At 37.5% G+C, this 19,122-nt stretch overlaps 2 protein-coding genes across 4 annotated transcripts; one reads left to right on the forward strand and one right to left on the reverse strand.

Annotated features, from left to right (window-relative positions):
* Positions 1 to 13: 13 nt before the first annotated feature.
* Positions 14 to 3,793, forward strand: LOC136256054 (disabled homolog 1-like). 2 transcript variants are annotated; one of them, XM_066048974.1, is made up of 13 exons: positions 14 to 79; positions 171 to 237; positions 1,001 to 1,059; positions 1,218 to 1,289; positions 1,352 to 1,441; positions 1,612 to 1,749; positions 1,806 to 2,016; positions 2,067 to 2,105; positions 2,154 to 2,203; positions 2,264 to 2,311; positions 2,364 to 2,501; positions 2,551 to 2,604; positions 2,656 to 3,793. In XM_066048974.1, exons 2-13 carry the CDS (start codon positions 186 to 188, stop codon positions 3,664 to 3,666), a joined length of 1,962 nt encoding a protein of 653 aa, XP_065905046.1. In that variant the 5' UTR covers positions 14 to 79; positions 171 to 185; the 3' UTR covers positions 3,667 to 3,793. The 2 variants fall into 2 exon arrangements, with proteins under 2 accessions (XP_065905046.1, XP_065905047.1); XM_066048975.1 differs by having other exon boundaries at positions 2,554 to 2,604.
* Positions 3,741 to 19,102, reverse strand: LOC136256051 (phosphatidylinositol 3-kinase regulatory subunit alpha-like). Of its 2 annotated transcripts, XM_066048971.1 has the most exons (28): positions 19,018 to 19,102; positions 18,466 to 18,968; positions 18,311 to 18,358; positions 17,884 to 17,945; positions 17,252 to 17,284; positions 14,939 to 14,959; positions 14,515 to 14,649; positions 14,277 to 14,357; positions 14,081 to 14,204; positions 13,814 to 13,930; positions 13,623 to 13,718; positions 11,406 to 11,576; positions 11,021 to 11,158; positions 9,552 to 9,660; positions 8,555 to 8,650; positions 8,424 to 8,506; positions 8,319 to 8,369; positions 8,162 to 8,219; positions 7,959 to 8,051; positions 7,668 to 7,845; positions 7,474 to 7,611; positions 7,247 to 7,365; positions 6,658 to 6,834; positions 5,037 to 5,165; positions 4,589 to 4,934; positions 4,401 to 4,459; positions 4,177 to 4,281; positions 3,741 to 4,096 (listed from the first exon to the last, which is right to left on the reverse strand). In XM_066048971.1, exons 2-28 carry the CDS (start codon positions 18,884 to 18,886, stop codon positions 3,916 to 3,918), a joined length of 3,369 nt encoding a protein of 1,122 aa, XP_065905043.1. In that variant the 5' UTR covers positions 18,887 to 18,968; positions 19,018 to 19,102; the 3' UTR covers positions 3,741 to 3,915. The 2 variants fall into 2 exon arrangements, with proteins under 2 accessions (XP_065905043.1, XP_065905044.1); XM_066048972.1 differs by having other exon boundaries at positions 8,319 to 8,366; positions 18,466 to 19,094.
* Positions 19,103 to 19,122: the final 20 nt, after the last annotated feature.

The following is a 19,122-nucleotide window of genomic DNA, read 5'->3' on the forward strand; positions in this document are numbered from 1 at the left end:
ATGAATGCGGATAACGTGATCTTCCTTAAAGAGCTCCACCCTTCAGACACGTGACTGATAAGACTCTACAACACTTGAGGTATTCTTGTCATTAAAAGTTAGCTGTTACATTTTATAAGGATTTGTTGTCTGCTAAAAGGCTAGCGTTATTCAGTATCATTTTGCTACAGGCTCACCAACCCAACATGGCTGCGCGCGCCTCGAGGAGTCAAACTATGAACCTCCAAACGCGTTTTGGTAAGTATGAAATGCGCAAGACAGTATTGTATTAGAATTGTGTCATATCTGTATGTATTCGCCGAGGTATTCGCAACATATGTTGGTAACTAAGGAGCCACGCCCCTATGGCATAAATAAATTCTCTGTATCTCGCCCACCGCCCTCTGTCAGCACTGAAAAGTTTGTACATTACTGTATTCTTCCATTAATCTTGCAGGCTCTTCATTCCTGGAGCTTAAAAGTAAAGGTACAAGCTTGCATAGCCGACCTTATTTGTAGCCATTGATGTGATACATCTTGATTTTCTGCTTGAGGAAGTAAATGCTGTTTATGCTAAAGCAAAAATCACAATATTACCACTCTTGTTTTAGTCTATGTAGCCTTCTGTTTGTGCATAATATTATGTACATTACTGTAGAAACATTGGCAACCAATCAAATTATGTAGGTCTGCATACATAATTATCACAAGCCGCCTTCAGCAAATGTAGCTACATGTGTTGTAAACCGTTTTCTAAAAGCTTAACCATATTTCCTGAAGTATACAACACGCAAGCTAATGTGAAGTACAGTACTAAACACAATTTACTCCATTTTGTAAAATTTGCGTTGATATTGTTTTGTGTTTTATAAGGCTAAACTACTTGGCTGCTAGATGTGTTATAGCTACTCTGATCACACATTTTATGATCTCTTTGCCATAATTATGTAGAAAATGGTGGAGACTACTGTCTCATGATAAGTTAATTGTATAGAATATTGTAATGAAACTGTCTGTGTAGGGATTAAGGTTGACCCAAAGGTGAAGTTTGGTGGAGATGGACTTACCTACAAGGCTAGAGTAAGTTGCTTGATCTTGTACATAATAAATTATATGAAATCACAATGCAATAATGATACTGCTAATTGTTTATAAGTACAGAGTTTGCTGGTATTCTTTTCTTGCAGACAAGCCGTCACACTTAGCTAGCAAATATAAATTTATTGATGCACTTTTAGTTTGTAGGTAGTGAAGAAATAATGGACAAGTCAGGGGATAAGATAGCACAGGCTGCAATAGGAAGGATAAGGGTGAGCACTATTCACATATAGCTGATGCAGATGTCAAATTGTATTGCTGCCATACATTACAGGCAGCTTGTCGAGAAGCAGGCGGTACAAAGCCTAAAGTGTTGATCAACCTGTCCCTCAATGGCATCAAAGTTGCTGATCTGAAGACAAAGGTATGGCTACATACTATAAGAGATTCTGAGGGGTTTAATTAAAACAATTAAGGATATATCAATATGCTTTAGAAATTGCCTTTTAAGACTCAACACAGATTTATTGTTCTACAACTAGTAGTTATAACTTCAATGTCCAGATATTTAATTTCAGCAACTTTTTCTTGCAGGTATGGGCAGTCAGTGTACCAATACCACGACTGACATACGTTGCCAGAGACGCAGAAGATAGCTGTGTATTTTGTATTATCGTTGCACGAAAGAAAGCCGGATTCAAGTTGCTTGTGTACAAAGCTGATGCAAGAATCGTGAGTGTACCCTCAAAGTTATATGCATGCATCAATTCATACCTGTACTTATTTAGACGGCTCAAGTAGTACAGTCTGTTAGAGAGCTCTTTCAAGTGGTGTACAAGATGTATCAAGAAAAGAAGAGCAAATCAAAGCCAGCAGAGCCAAAGACTACATCAGCCACAACCTTACCAAGGAATAACACATCAAACACTGAGCTTGTAAAGGCCATGTCAGACTCAAAGCTACTAGATGCACCACCACATTATCATGATGCTATAGATCGTGAGTGTTTCAAACCTTTATGTACTGTTAAATCATTTCTACCCTCACAGCAACATATACAGAAATTGATTTTCCACCACCTGCAGCAGGTTAAGTGTTTATTGAAATACATGTATATACAACACTGTCTCCTTCAGGTGGTAAGCAGAGTAATCAGCCAACAGCTGCTGCTACTACACAATCAGAGGTAAGGATACATCAGAAATGCTACCAATTTAAGCAAATTGTCAATAATCTCATTATATAGAGTAATGATCAAGGGTTTTTGGTTGACTTGGGTTCACCAGAATATACAGTGAGTGTTGTGAATTGTCCATGGCCATGGTATGATGTATGCTATCCAACAGGAGCAGTCTCCTGAACAGACTCAATGGAGTTATCCGTCAAAGCAATACCAAGTCCCAACATCAAACAAACCTGCTTTCCCTGTTAACCAGTACCAAGTTTCAACTCCAAACAAGCCAGCCTTTCCTGTACAAACAAATGTAAGCCATTAGTTATAAAATATTGTACTTTAACTCTAGCTGTCTGTAGAAGGCACAACAAGAATGGAGTGCTTTGGATGCAGAGCTTGCTGACATTGCAAAGGTAGGGAAATGTTGTCACTGAATACATGGTACGTAGCTTGATATGATGTAGGAGTTGAGCTTGGTTGGCGGCGATATCAGCACTCCTGAACAACCAGTGCAGCAGCAGCCACAACTACTACGAAAACAGTCCAATATACGGCAATCAGCAACTGACCCATTTACAAATGATTTTTTCAACCAACCATTTACACCTGGAAACAATGAATTTGGTCAATTCACTATACAAGATGATAGCATTGTCGAGCTTAGCAGTGCCGATCCATTCTCCTCTCCAGAAAAATCTGCAGTAAATGACGAACAGGAGACAACTGATGACCCATTTACGGCTTTTGAGTTTGACAATGCCAACAAAGACAGCACTAACAAAGAAACTACTACAAATGAATTCGATGCATATGATGCTTTTGCTTCAATAAGACACAGAGATAGCGCATACATCAGTAGTGCACTTGAACAATCACAATCAAATATTGAAACACCTACAGTGGCTGATCTGATCGAAGACACTGGTCCAGAAAATATCATGCCTCTGGATAATTCTCAACCAGAGTCACCACCAAGTCTCCTATCTACAAGTACAGATCCATTCAGTGCATCATTTACCAGTAGTGCAGTGGAGGAAAAGGAAGTATTAAGCTGGACTACTTTTGATGATGGTGTAAAAACATCAGAACCAATATATGCTGTCCCTGATAAAACAAAGAAGAAAAAACGCTCCAGTATTGCATCACCAGTAGGTGCATTTGATGAGACATTGAGCTCGGTAAAGTCCACTGATAATCCACCTCCTTCGACTACCAAAGTAAGCCAAACTGTGTCACCTTTGCAGCCTCCTCCGAAAAACCGTCGCAGCACAAATAGGAAAAATTCCAGACCCTACACTGTGTATGGTGACAGTGCACAAGTGAACACAACTCCCAAAGCAAATAAACCATTTGATTTGTCATCCATCAAGCCAAAAGCAGCTACTACCGACCAACTTGAAAACAAAACTAGTCAAGATCCTTTCATGGACTTATTTCAACGAACTGATGGTAACATGGACACAACATTCTTTTAACCACATGGGAAATGGAGTGCATAAATACTGACAGTTATAACATTATAGGCTAACACTTAGTATATGTACCACTGTTATGTATTGTGTTTACTTTATGGTTTAAAATATATATTGTGTTGTACTATTACATACATCAACATTCCTAGTACAAAACATAGCATTAAAAAGTTTTCACGAAGTGATATAAAACTAATTCGCCACCCAAAATATTGAAAACAAATTATTGAAAACAAGTTGTGCAACGTTTTATTAGTGTGAACTAGCTTTAACGGGAAATTTCAATGTGGTTGTAAGTAGTGGACTATGCTTGGTTAATTGGTTCTTCGAGTAGTGTACTATCATATCTTTCAATGAGTCAAATTCACAGGGTTCAGCAAATCCATATTTCCCGCCTATCTTAAACACCTTCATGTGTTTAATATCTGTGTACCTATAATATTTTAGTATACGTAATTTCAATTTGTTTAATTTTACACACTGTGGTACAACAGTATTCAGTGTGAAACTTACTTGATATCTACTGTGTATACATGATTAGGGACCTTTGGTCTGTTTGTAGGCCTAACCAAGAATGTTCCATCCTTAGCATTCTTTAGCATGTCAGTTGACATTTCTCTGCATAGGATAAAAGCAACAATTGCATGCACGCACATGCACACATACATACACACACTAACACATACATTTTATGATTCAGTACTTTAACAAAGTTATATAATATAAAATTGCCATACCTGCTAATATCCAAAAACCAATTTTTCTGGTCTAAAAATGCATCTGAACTACTAGTATGCTACAAAAAGGGAAAAAAAACAACTTGTATGAAATATACGTAAACATTATTTATGTGAACAGCAGTACATAAATAAAGTAATACACACACTCTCGATTTGTATGATATTATATTTTCAAACATTCTTACATCTTTTTCTTGCTTGCCCGGACCAAACTGAGCAGAGTTAGATCGTGAAGGAGCACTACCTCCACTAGCTGACTGCGGTCGTGCATGTCGTGGCTGTACAGCAGGAGGACTAGGCTGTTCTCGTTGTTGTTGTTGTGGTATATGAGGAAGTGGTACTCGGCCCATGTGGATAGGTGATGTCATTGTTGAAGATCCATGTCGAGGTGGAGGTAGGGGTGGGTTTTCTATTGGTTGAGGTGGCAAACTGCCTCGTCCTCCATCACCTCTTGGACGAACAGCTACCACTGGTGGCATGGCTGAGAATGGCAAAGGTGAAATTGGTATTGTATCTTCATCATCATCTTCACTAAAAAAAACAAAACAAACAATAGTCTCATACATGTACATGCATGCTACACAAAACTAGCTTTGTATGTGGCTCAATCACATTTTTATATTCTCAACTTACACTTCATCATCACCAAGTGTATCCATGTTGCCATAAATCTCTCCATAAATGTCTTCTGTTTCTGTGTAGCTTTTCTCACTGACCTTCTGTGATATCTCTTGTTTGGTCATTCCCATATGTTGTAGAACACTACACAATGGGATACACATGATCATAGAGTACAGCCAGTACTGATCTCATGATGATGAAATGAAGTCTCACTGAGTGCTAATATACCTCAGTGCACATATGCTATAGTTATATCCTGTTACGAGTGTAATAACAAAGATATTGTCTGAGTATACAGGATATAACTATATGAAATCCCAGTGTGCGGGAGTGTGCAGGAGTTTACGGATAGTAAATTAAGTTCCAGTTTGAGTTGACCGAGTTCCTGTTGCAGTGCTCAAGGTTTTGTCCGAATTATGTAGATTCAACTTCATAGCTACTGGAGAGACTGGCTATACACTGTAGTGAAGGGCTATACACTGTAGTGAAGGGCGATTTTACGAAGCATCAGTTCCAGGTATGATTCTCCTTTGTCAGAACTTGGTATAGTAGTGTAGCATGGTGTGCAAGGGATAAAAAGACCAGCAAGTGGCTATTATTAGTCCTAGATATAAGTATGAAGCTAGAGGTTATTGAAAGAAGTTAGTTCTATCTTCACTATAGTGACCGCTGGGAAGTGAAAATCGACACTAGACTGTTCTTTGACATTAACTTTGTTGAACTATCACATTGGTAACTTACACTAGTGTTACTCTGTGTAAAGGATTGCTTGTTTTCTTGTAAGATTTAGAAGGTGTAAGTGCTGTACTGGTGTGTTTTAGCATTAATACTTCCATATTTGGCTCTTTGCTCCATTGGTAAACAATACGATCCGCGGTTGTTATGACGTCACAAACAAATTTTAGTGGCTCCACCACAGGGTGATAAGTTTTTTAAAATTTATTTATTTATTAAGGCTTTACAACACAAGTGCTGAAGGTCTGTAGGACACCTGGTCCTACAGCCTGTTTAAAGTTGTTACAGAAAGTGTGTTTGAAAAGGTGGAGAAAGGAGAAAAAAACCCATGACTGGACCTGGGCAGCCTCGAACCTGCAAGTTAGTTATCACTGGGAGATAACTAACTTATCGTACAGTAGCAGAGTCGCTCTGTCTAGCTGTATGGTAGTTATCGCCCAGCATGGCACTCTGACACTCCCACACAATGGGATTTAAATACACACATACACCTCATGTACCTCAGTATACCTCATGTTAATAGTGTACATGCATACATACACACAGACAGATACATGGAGTCTAGAACTGGAAGACTGAATAAGAAGCACAGTATTTGGTTACAAGAATCATCTAAGCCGGCATTTGCCATATAATTAAGAAAGCCATCACCAGAAGACAAAAGTGGTTTCTATATAGAAGCCCTTTTAAAAATACTTAGCCACCTGACCAATTCAAGATTGGCTCTTTTGACACATATCTGTGCTACATGGGCATGGCTGGCTATTAAGCAGTTAATGTTTTCAAGTACTCAAACTCTTGAACTCCCAAACTGGGGTGTACTCAATCAAACACAGATTGTTTTAGTCCTAATACACAAGTAAAATACATGCAATGCCAATATATATGGAGCCATTACTCTGTGAGATGTTGTTTTTCTCTTTGTAACTGCATGATCTCTGGCCGGAGTGTGTTCACCTCACGGTCCAGCTTCCTGTAGCTATTATTGGCCTCATTAAGACTAGCACTCAGTAGCCGAGATGTGTTATCAGCCTCTTCTACCTTCTGCAATAACCTACTCTTGTTAGCAAGTACCCTATATTAACAAAACATACAGCACTACTGCTATGAATCCTTACATAGTTAACATCAACAGAACACAGTAACACTAATGAGTTGAACTTGTATACACCATTAGGTTTTCATTCATATTGGCTGTATAATAGAGGCTATATACATGGGGTTTTAATACCAGACCATCAGACTTTAACAGAATAGTTACAGACGGAAACCAAAGTTAGGTAAAGTAATTCCTAGTGTTGTAACTTCATAACTTTTAAACAAATTTCAATACTTATTCTTAGTATCCTATATATGTGATCATTAATATTCTTTACTTCATGAGTTCATGGCAAACAGATTAAGTTTGTGATTTTGCTATATATCAAAGCAATCAAGCAATATCCAACCCTTGTACACAGCAAGTTACGCATTTGACTCATACTTACGCGTTTTCCTCTCTCTGTGAAAGTCCTGGTAATTGTCTATCTACTATGGCAATCTGTTCTCTGAGTAGCTCTAGTATGTTATCTTGAGCAATAATTTTGGTGCGAAACTCAGCGATTGCCTGTAGTGTACACAATACATGTTGTATTAGTACAACATCAGCTGGATTCCATTATTTGTGGCGCACACATGTGTATGCATGTACACTCGTGTGTGCATGTGTACAAACTTTAGTTGCTTCAGCATATTCTCTCTCTGTGTTCATGTAGTAATCATTTTTCTCCTCAAATGAAGTAGTCACATCAACCAACTCCTGCAGGATAGTGTCCTGGTTACGGCTTTCTGCAGTCTCTCCTTCCTCTTCATCCTAAATGAAGCACACCGTGGTTAATACAACACACGATACAACTACACAATACTTACCACAAATCGTGATATAGGACTTAGGAGGTGGGTATTAACTCTAGGGTTGTATTTGCCTAGTGATGTATGGTGGTAATAGTCTATTAATTCCATCACAGATGAAAATGTGTAGGGCTCAGAAAATCCATATTTGCCATTGTTGTGGATGATACGTATAAGTCTGTTCTGGCCACCAATCCTAAAAATATCATATGATAATGTGACCATACATACATATATTCTATTTGCTCGCTTGCTCGCTCACTCACTCAAAGAGTAAGTGACAAACACATTTCACACATATAGTGTTACCTGACAGTGAGGGTATAGCCCTGACCATCTTGTGAATTACGCACCAAATATGTTCCATCATTGGTATCCTTTAACTTGGCAGTAACCTCATCTCTAAAAAATCATTATGTCAAAAACATTAACACAAACACACACACACACACACACACACACACACACACACACACACACACACACACACACACACACACTACATCCATTACCTCTTAATGTCCCCCCAGTACCAACCACAGTCTTCTAATTTGGTTGGTTTCTTTTTTTCTAAAATAAGAAACACAATATCAGTCCAGTATGTGTGTAAGTGTGTAGCATATAGAGTAAATGCATGTAAGCCAATACAACATAAACACAGCTTCTCACTAGAGGATCTAATGGGATCAGCACTGCCTGAATCATGTCCTTCTTGAACTGCTAAACACATACCATATCATTAACTAAACTTTCAAGTTAAAGGTGACCACTTACATCTCTCTTTCTTCTTCCACGGTCCTTTTCTTAACAACAAATCAATTATACGATTGTGAAACTCAGCATTGGCTACAACTTGTCTATGAGTTGCATACGTATATCATATACTTGTAGTACTTTATACTCACATAACATCATCTGGCTTTGGCCTAACAAGTGAAGGGCCGAACACAACAGCCAAATTGTAAGTACCCATCCTAGTTTGTTTCTCAAATCCTGCCACACTAAGTGAAACACAGAAAACATAACACATGTATGAGCTTGCATGAAGGCATGTGAGATTTTACTCACTGACTACATGTGCATAGAACTTGAAATCATATGACAAGTTTCGCCAGGACAAGTACTAGGAATTTTAAGCTTGATTAAGAAATAAGTAGTAAAATAAGGGAGGTCATCTACACCTGAAGATATACTAGTGGACATTTAATCCCTAAACCCATGACTGAATTGGGATGTCCACTAGTTATCTTTAAGTATAGCAATCTCCCTTGTTTCACATTATGACTGGTGAACCCGCACATCCCACATTAGAAGAAAGAATGGTGCCAGGCTTATTGTTTTCATCTGAATGCTCGTCCCAACTATATATCAATTATTGAAATAGCAAAGTGGCCATCATGCTTTGTTTTCAGTTATGTTCAGCCTGTACGTTCCACAGCATCACAAATAAAGAACCCTAGGAGAAGGACCTCTGCAATCAATCCAGTCACAACGGAAAGCCTTCCTGTTACAAGCATAGGAAATTAGCCATCATACAGCACTACTGCAAATCAACACCTTGCACTGTCAGCAAAGATAAATGGGACACAAAAGAGGACACAGGCAAGCCAAATAAAGCATGCATCATACGTACTGCGGTATATCAAAAGGCACTTGTCTGGCTGGAGTGATGTCAAATACAAACCCATAGCATTAGCTGTTATCAAGTTACGCTTGCCGAAGGCATCAGTTAGTCAGTCAGGCAGTCAACATAAATACACTTTTTTTTTAAACTTCATTGTAGTACCCTAAAATCTAGTTACTGATAATAATCAATCATAGAAATTTAATGGCATTTTAAGGATTGCTAAAATATTACATCTACAGCTGCAGTTGTTTGCATGCATCAGTACACCAACGTACAGACACAGATGAGTCATCAACACTTCCAAGGTGCTTTTGTTAGGAGCTGGTAACTGTTCTATCAACTTTAATAGTAGCTTTATACACTGATCCTCGTTTTGGTTAAGTTCTACATAATGAAAAAGATACAAACACACAATGTACAACAAAAACATCAGAAAGGTCCACATACACATTTAGCAACATGCGTATGATGCATATGCAGGTAGTATAAGTGTATCATGCAGAGTACTATGTATTGTGAGCGATAGTAAAATTTTTACTATCATGATAGTTACTCCTTAAATATCGCGATAGTGAATACTATCACAATAGTTTATGAAACACTTTGCTCTTAACAAAGTCTTAGTTGTATAGCTATGATTTGCAGTCATAAAGAGAGTTATTTTGCATGCACAGGACATTTGTTAATTAACTGCGTGGGCAGCCGATGAGTATGGACTTTTGGTATAGCTTTTACAGGCCACTCCTTTGTAAGAAAACTGACTGTAAAATAGTTAGTAGGCTTGTTAATGCAGATCTGAATCATCTGAGCTTATCATAACTATTGCAATAATCATATCACTACTATTGTTTTCGCGATTTATCACACTATCGATACAATTGCTCAGCCCCATGTACTAGTATATTTTTAAAATGAAGTAGGGATCTCCAAGTGATAAAAGTAGTGAAATATAATTACGAGATGAATGTTGGTATTACAGCATAGCTCTGCGAGAAAATTCCTACATTGGTATGTTATAATTTTAAATACCACAGTAGGGATTTTCCCACCGAGCTATGCTGTAACCATTATTCATCTCTTGTTTCACTACTTCTTATCGTTTGGATCCATTTATTAATTTTTAAACATACTAGCTTGTTTAGGTTTTTTTTTGTCATAGCATACAGTTATACACATGCATAACTTAGTGGTGTGCGATACGATAATAGGGTAAATATCGAAATTTCGATTTGATTTTCAATTGTGTGGGTGGAGTAATTGCGTGGGCGGCCGATATTTATAAATATGCTTTAAATACAAGTTACACTCCAAAACTATTGCATAATAAGCCTAGACAAGCTTTTAAAGTGGCTAGATTGTACAGAATCAACCTTAATTTCTAGCGTGATTATGCAATCACACACTAAAGTGCTGTTGATTTATTGGAATATTCTTCAATATTTCGATAATTATCGAAATCTGCTAAAGTGGTATAGAAATCAATACGATAACGATATTGACAAATTATCGCGATATCGATATTTTTGCGATATATCGCACACCACTAGTATAACTGTTCTATTAGGATGACTACTGTATTAGAGTATCTTGACTCAGTCAATGTTCCATATTTTCATCACGTAACATGTCTCTAGGATGATTTTTAAAGGTAACATTTTAGGTGGCATGTGTCACTTTAGGGCCGATCCGTACTTAAACAGTACTACCATACTGTTTGACACATAATACAAAGTTATTGACTTACTGATAACATCAATGAACTGGGAGTACATGTGATATGTAAACAGTGGTTCGGGTAGCTCCTGAAAATACATCTTGAGACATCCTGCAAATAAGTTGACATCAGCCCACTGAGAATCATATACATTGAGGCTTGTTCCCTCTACAGTGACAGATGTATTTTGTAGTAACACTGTTAAGTCGATCCTCTTTTAGCAAACACTTTTAGATACAATAACAATATGGGCTTTGGTCAAACAGCATAAAAATTTCCTGCAACAATGATTTTACACAAATGTATGGCCAAAAACTCTTGATTCTGGCCAACATTTCCATTATATAGATACAGAAGTCCCAAAAACACAATTCTACTTAAAGCACCATTCATACAACACAAGAACATTGAGCACCTTTATCTAGAGCTTCCTTCAGCAATTTCCGCTGCATATGAGAGGGACTAACACGATATATCCCCTGAGATTGCAGCCCGTGAGTCTCCACAGCTTCAATACACTTCAACACTACAGCTGGTGCCAGCATGTCTCCTACTATTGCCGGTGTAAGTTCTTTACCAAATGTACCTATAGCAAGATAGAAAACATTTATTGTTACATTCAGTGATTTCTGCCTGATAAAGTTAGCTGGCACAGAAATCTGCTTTACATAATTATAGACTTTCAACAAACAGGCATATATAACCCACTAAGTGAAAACCCAACTTGTTTACATAATTTTTTTACACGCTAATATAACACACAGGTTATCAGTTCAAGTTTACTGTAGGCCACCACTCAGGAATTCCTGGACACAACCTTGCACACAATTTTAATCACTTTAGTAAATGAAAGAAGATTGACTCAAATTAAAACATCTAATACATTAATGCATTCACCTCTTCATGGACTGTCAGAATATCTTTTTGTTTCTGTGCCACAAAGCAAACATAAGTTATGTGTGTTTGTCTACACGCAGTAAAACGTAACTTTTTCTAAGCTTGAACAGCTTGATAGCATGGGTTATCTTGATGAATGCCCCAGTTTTATGGTGAACACAAGTCCCAACTCCATAGCCTGTTGCATTTGTGACTTATAATTACATATACCACTTTAGCATTGCCGTTGGGGTTTAACTCGCATTCTTTCCCAGGCAATATCATGGGAACATGGTTTGCTGATGGCTTTGATTCCCAACCAATTCAAGATACGATATGTTTTAACTTTTTATATTGAGCAACATGGAGCATTAAACTGTGGGTTTGGGTTTAACTAAATGTATTAACTTACTTACTGTCCCAATAGCCAAGTTAGTAGGTTTAATGTAGTACAAAATGGTAAAAACTAAAAATCTAGATCCCACAATCACAATTTTCTGGCTTTGTATGAATGACATACCGTATAACGGGAATGATTTGCGGAAGAAAACATTCGCGAATGATCTACTATTTCCTCATTCACGAGAAAATGTTCGTGATTTATTGCATAAAGTAATTTAATTATTGGGCGTGCGCCTACAACGGATAGAGAACGCTCGACTCTGACATGATGCACACCAGGTAGCCATGCATGATTGCTGCTTCGCTGGAGAAGTAGGCATTCACGATAACGAGTGTGGGCGATAGGCACACCTAGTCTTGGGGGCGGAACTAAAACCGAGGCTAAGGCACGCCATTCTGGCACAGTGAATCGCTAGTCTTGCGTAGCCAGATCGCTTTTTTCCATGACACACAAAAAGGAAAAAAGCCATCTGGCTACGCGAGACTAGTAAATCGCTGGGCTGCAATTATATTTGCACCATTTCTCTTGCATGAGTAGCACTGATTGTTTTTTTTTCACTGTCACTGAAATTTGCATCTCTGTTCGAATGGTCTTACGGTCACGCATATATAGCAGTTTAGCGATTAGAAAGGCGAGTAGCTACCCGCTTATGTACTCGTTATATAAATGCTGCATCAACTGATTCATTTTAATTGTAGGAAAAATTTAGCAAGAAAATCTTCGTGAATGCATCTAAAATCGCGAAATTCGCAAACATTTTCTTCCATGAATCATTCCCGTTATACGGTATTCTAAAGGCTATTAGCCCACATTATTAAAACCATTATTGATCATCAGACACTGATGTATAAAAGGAACAGGGTGAGTGCTCTGTAGTTCTTTCACCTAACAGGTGAGTGTGCCTAGAGTGATATATCACTTATAACACAACTGCATCAGGTTTTGAACTTTTGAACCTTCCTGTGGTCCTCAGGCTTTTGGGTATATATATCAGCAAAATTCCTTTCAGCCGTGATAGGTGCTGTATAAATTGATCGTTTTGCTCTTCTTGCTGCCTATTGCTATAACTCCTAAACTATTCGCCGAAACTTTCACAACCCATTGGTTTTTTCCCCTAGACAACAAAGAAGTCATAAAATGAAGTTCAAAAAAATTACCAACTAGTTGGGTTTTTGCTCAACTGGTCACATCTGCAGACACGGCTTTAAACAAGATCAAATTTTTTCAGCACATGTCATAGCCGCTACAATTGAAAATATACACATGACCTATAGACTACACCATACAAATTACCTGCATGTTTAAATGATATAAAGCCAGTACTGTATACTGAAGTATACACATGACCTATACCTTTCTGTTTCTGTATTGTACTCTCTTTCTTTCTAAATTGTTCACAAGTGGTAATCTCCAGTGAGAGACATGCTCGATGGAGGTTCATACTGCACACTAAATGATAATTGTAGTGGTTATTACAAAATCTCAACACTTTATGATGTAGGCTGGAATTCCAATACATACACAGTACACAAAGTAAAGCTTACCTTTACATTTTATTCCTTGTCTACGGAGCCCCCACAGAAATTTTCCACACTTGTCACACCAAGTGGGACCATTGTAACTATGTGTGGCAAACCAGTGACCTCCAACTTCAAAATCCTCTGTAATGTGCAGTAATAGCAATAATCATCCACATCACAAAGTCAAAGATAAATAGCATATCAACCTACATATCTATTTTTTTGCATTGGTTAAAATCTATACCACCAAATATGGATATGCTAATTGATCTTTCAACAGTACACAAGTACCTGATTTGGCTCCAGCAACAAATTTGGTTACTGAAGAGATACTAAGTAATTTGCTAAATCTCTTTCCTCCAGGTGTGGCATCATCTCGACTATTTCCATCAGGTTCTGCTACTCCTGGTGTTACCTACATGAGGATGTAGAAAAGAATAATATAATTAGTGAACAAGTCTAGGAAGATTAATGCTGCTATACTCACTGTTGTTGAATGTCCTGTGCACAGTTCATTCAGACACTCCATGACAACATCAACATGGTAACTATCAATGATGCCCATTGCCTAGAGTATTAGAGAAGAAGACATTATGTTAAAAGTGTGGCTGTGTGCACATGTATGTATGTGAGTATGTGTATAATGCACGCACGCATACGACACGCATACGCACGCATACGCACGCATATGCACTCAAAGCGTAATACTATAGTGCTGTATATACCTGTAAGGAATCACTATTCAAAGTTTTCAAGTCAGCTCCAGTAACATTTTTCTTAGCAAAGAGTTCATAATATATGTCAATGTTACATGCTTCCATCCACAATCGTACATCATCACTTGACCATTCCTCATACGACTACATTGATAAGATTACATTAACGTAAGCAGATTATATATTCTTATTACATTAATGCAATACTACACAAGTTTACATATTCCTTCATGAGTATTCTAAAAGCTTACAAACAAACATCAAAACCACGGACAAACACACACACACACACATACACATACAAGCATATAATCACTGTATAAATACATTACATGAATGTGAGCATGGTTATCAAAACATTCACAGTACTAGCACATTATTTTAGCCACTGTAAGTAATCAGTTTACAAACATACAGTACACAAACAACTTACACTAACAACTTCTGTATATGACTATATAAAAAAGAAATAAAACACATAACATCTGTACACAGAACAATTGATTTCATACACTATTGTATGCTTGCTACTCAGTCACTGATTGGAACAGTGCTAAAGAAATCGAAAATTTAATTTTAATTTAATTTTTACCTTGCAAAGATGCCAAGCCAGTGTATTGCATGTACTTTTGAAGCAACAATTGGGGGTTTCCACACTGCATGCAATCAGTGAAACATAAAACAATTTTGCCATTCCCAAAAGGCCACTCCAGTATTTTAAAGCAATGTGTTACCCATCAAGGACAGTATTTATTTAAAAACTAAAATTGCTATTTTGCATATGTAGCAATTCAACAATGGCATTAATAATTATCAGGTTAGGGAGAAATTGGTGCTGTGGGTCATCCTGATTGGGAGCAGTGATTGCGCAGCTCCATAAAAAATACCCTTATAGTATAGTGGCACAACGTAAAAATCGTGTACTTTTTCATAAAACCATGAAACTTTCCAAATAAGTAGTACTCCTCATGACATACTATTTTTTTTTGATATAATGCTATCACAGATTTGACCTTTATGACCATTTTTTCCTAGAAATTTGTCTTTATCTTCCTGAAGCATTAATTAACTTGTTAAAAAATGGTACAAAAATAAAGTATCTTGTTGAACAAAACAACTTAGTTTTTATTGAAGTTAATAGGTGAATTCATTCCAAAGTTATGATCATTTATATTACCCATGAGTTTTGAGATAATTTACCTCCCCATAGGTAATTTATACCCCAAGGCTAGGTAAACTCAAAGAATTTTACAGTTAATAAAAGCAATTATAACTTCAAAACGTAAATACCTATTAACTTCAAATAAAAGCAAAGTTGTTTCTTTCAACAAGACCTTTACTTTGGTACCATGTTTTAATGTGTCAATTAATGCCTCAGGGAGATAGACAGAAATGACCAAATTTCCGTGCAAAGGGGGCCACAAAGGTCACTGGCACTATATCAAAACATACATATCACGAGGAGTACTATTTATGTGGAAAGTTTCGTGGTTTTATGGAAAAGTGCACAATTTGGCTAATTTTGGGGGCTACGCCACTATACTATTAGGTTACATGTGACACTTTCACACCTCAGATCAAAGGAGCCGCCCGGGCTACATTTCATAAACTGGGCTACATACGAAATGTAGACTGGGCAGTGATTATATAGACGTTGATGTTGAAATCAATTGTGGGGATTGATCAACACTCATGTGATTAGGATGCACGACTTGGATTTTGCTATGAAAAGCACTCAGATGGAGAGCATTTTGTTATCCTCGTCATCCTACGAGTTGAAAAATGTTGGGCTAAGGTGAAAACTAGTGCTATAACTCTTATTTATTTGATTGTTTCCGCACTTTTTTTAATATGGACACGTCCCCATCACGAAGCTACCACTCTGCATGGAGTAACCACTCTACAAGCAAGCTTACCTGTCTAGGCCTTTCGTGAACTGCATAGTTTTCCCATAAATGATTCAATAGCACTGATTAAAACATTAAACTCGCGTAACCGAAATTCTTTGTGATATCTCTAGGATATGTCCGTTTATCATAACTGAACATAACTAGAATGTACTAGCTGCTGACCCATAATCGAAAATTTTAGGTATACATATATAATACATCCAGTGGCTGCACTTGTATTGGCTTGGGTGATTGATTGCCCTGTACAGGCTATCAGCCTAATAAGTGTTACATATTAGCTATAACACGGGGCATTCGGGCTTTGCCTGATATGTATGCCCTCGGGCAGTCGGGCATACAAATCAGGCTGTCCATGTTACAACTATTACATGTATCACCTTTGATTGTTTGTGAAAATTCGCGAATAAAAAAATAAATGGAAATCACCTTTTACACATAGTCTTGAAATTTTTGTATCCTTTGAAAATTTTCATCTATAAGGAGCATGCACAACTATTTGACAGTGTGTCAGTGTCTACTACAGGAAGTATACAAAATGTGCTTCATCACCAAATAGCTTTTGCATAAAGAGCAGACATCCAATGCAATGTGAAATGATGGCTAACAATACAATTAATTATTCAACAGCAAACAGTGGGGCTTTGTCCAATTGTACTCACTGGAAGCAATGATTTAAATTTGGTTGGTGATCAATTCATGGAAATCAATGTAATAATCAATAGCTTGTTTGCCTCCCAAAATCCAAATATGGATAGCAAAAAATTGAATAATTGCACACATTGTTGCTACATATATACAAACTATCACCACACAGACACACAGAGAGTTATACACACCCTATCAGCACCATCATCTTCATCCTCATCAGCCTACAGGGTAGCCACATTAGATAATGTTATTCAATAAATTACTTGTATGAAAACATACTGGGTAAGTGCATGGATACAACACTGTCCATAAATGGAATAACACTATTATATATAGTGTGGGTTGAGAGGGAAATATGTGTAATAACTAATATAAACATTTCAGGATATAAGAATACTATGAATTATAATTGAAGAGTGTATATAGCTCCTTATGTGGAAATGAAAGTATATCTGAATAATATAGATTCTCTAAGAATGCCATGGTTACGCCTGTCATTGCAATTTAATACGTATGTTCAAAAGAGAATGTGAGCTGTGCAATGTATCCACTCTACAATGACATGTTCGGTCTATATTTTTTTGGTAAATTTTTTGGTAAATTTTAATACACTAGTTTCCTTTTTGTGAGGTTAAAAAAGCATTGAGTCACACCTGTTGGGACCAAAACATAATGCAGTGAGCTCTTAATATGGAGCATTTGTCAAGGTCTAGAGTAGGCATCTGATCTCATATACATCAGTAAAGTGTCATAATTCACAATCTTATTGTACAGTAGACACAGTCATGTATGCTTGTCTATTAGTATAATAATAACTCACAGGTTCACATGGGACTGCTGCCATTAAAGTTCTACATAGCGTGTGACAAATCTTGAAACAATCTAAGCAAACCATAAACCACATAAATTATAGCTATAGAATACTTTGTGTGCTGTTGAAGTAGCAAATTAAAAATCATCTAGAAAGGAACCTGTGCATTAACTAGGACATTATGAAAAGTCCTGGTATCCTACCATTCCATGTAATTTATTTGCTATAAAAGTGCTGCTTGTGATGCAAGCACCGTCATTTTAAAGTGCCCACACGAACAGGTTTTACTTGTAACTATAAAATATATTTTCACAAGTATGGTCCACATGCAGTAAGTAGGTGTGTGTGCAGTGTGCATGCATGTAGCAGGGGCATCAAACAATACTACAATATATTCTGTTGTGTACACAATATAAATGTAATGGCTACAACTGACCTAAACAGAAGAGACACTTGACTCCTTGACCCCACAAGAAGTCGCTACCTAACAAAACAATGCAATATGAACCAAGTGATGCATAACAATATCAACAGTATAACACATTACAGTCAAAGTCTATAGGACATAATACTGCATATAATATTACTTACATGTAACACACTTTACAGGACGGGTGCAATCTTGTTCTACTAGATTATGGGTGTGGCCTTTAGGTTCTGTTGACATTGAGTGTCGTGGGGATACAGGGGGTGGATGGTTGGCGTGTGATGTGCGAAGGTGAGGTTCACCACGTGCTGGTACTGGAGGTGGACTGGGTCCATTCTGCTCTGTTCTAACTGGTAGAGGTGGAGGCACATCCTCTAGGTCAACCTCCTCTACAAACTCAGTGTAGTTTCCAGGAAATTCACCTTTCTGCTTTGTTCTTTCACTTTCTCCGCTCACCCAGTTATCCATATCAGGCCACTGGCCATTGGCAGTCTTCCATACTCGAATAATGTCTCCTTTTTTGAGTGTTAGCTCGGCCGAACTGCGAGCTTCAAATTTATGCTTAGCTCTTTGTCGTCTATACATGACTTGGTTCCTCAATGTGTGCCTTCGAAACGAAGTTTGCTCCAAATAGTTGACTACAACGTACGACGTACTATCTTCACTTCTGCACACGAAAACACCTCACTGAACTTGTCACATTAACGCCACCTTACCGTTGTCCCAGGTAGTCTAAAATGTCATGTGCGCCATTTTTACAAAGCTCCGTAAACGGAAGCAACCTACTCTAATAAACGCGCTCAAACTGACACGTGATTTCC

This window comes from Dysidea avara, chromosome 5 (assembly GCF_963678975.1).
Source record: "Dysidea avara chromosome 5, odDysAvar1.4, whole genome shotgun sequence".
Classification (NCBI taxonomy): domain Eukaryota; kingdom Metazoa; phylum Porifera; class Demospongiae; order Dictyoceratida; family Dysideidae; genus Dysidea; species Dysidea avara.

Coding starts and splice junctions, on each gene's coding strand:
- LOC136256054 (XM_066048974.1), top strand. CDS start 186: ATGGCTGCGCGCGCCTCGAGGAGTCAAACTATGAACCTCCAAACGCGT. Junction 238..1,000: donor GAACCTCCAAACGCGTTTTG/GTAAGTATGAAA, acceptor CTGTCTGTGTAG/GGATTAAGGTTGACCCAAAG. Junction 1,060..1,217: donor GACTTACCTACAAGGCTAGA/GTAAGTTGCTTG, acceptor ATGCACTTTTAG/TTTGTAGGTAGTGAAGAAAT.
- LOC136256051 (XM_066048971.1), bottom strand. CDS start 18,886: ATGTATAGACGACAAAGAGCTAAGCATAAATTTGAAGCTCGCAGTTCG. Junction 8,651..9,551: donor TTGATGACTCATCTGTGTCT/GTACGTTGGTGT, acceptor TGTTTCACTTAG/TGTGGCAGGATTTGAGAAAC. Junction 7,846..7,958: donor GGCTATACCCTCACTGTCAG/GTAACACTATAT, acceptor TGATATTTTTAG/GATTGGTGGCCAGAACAGAC.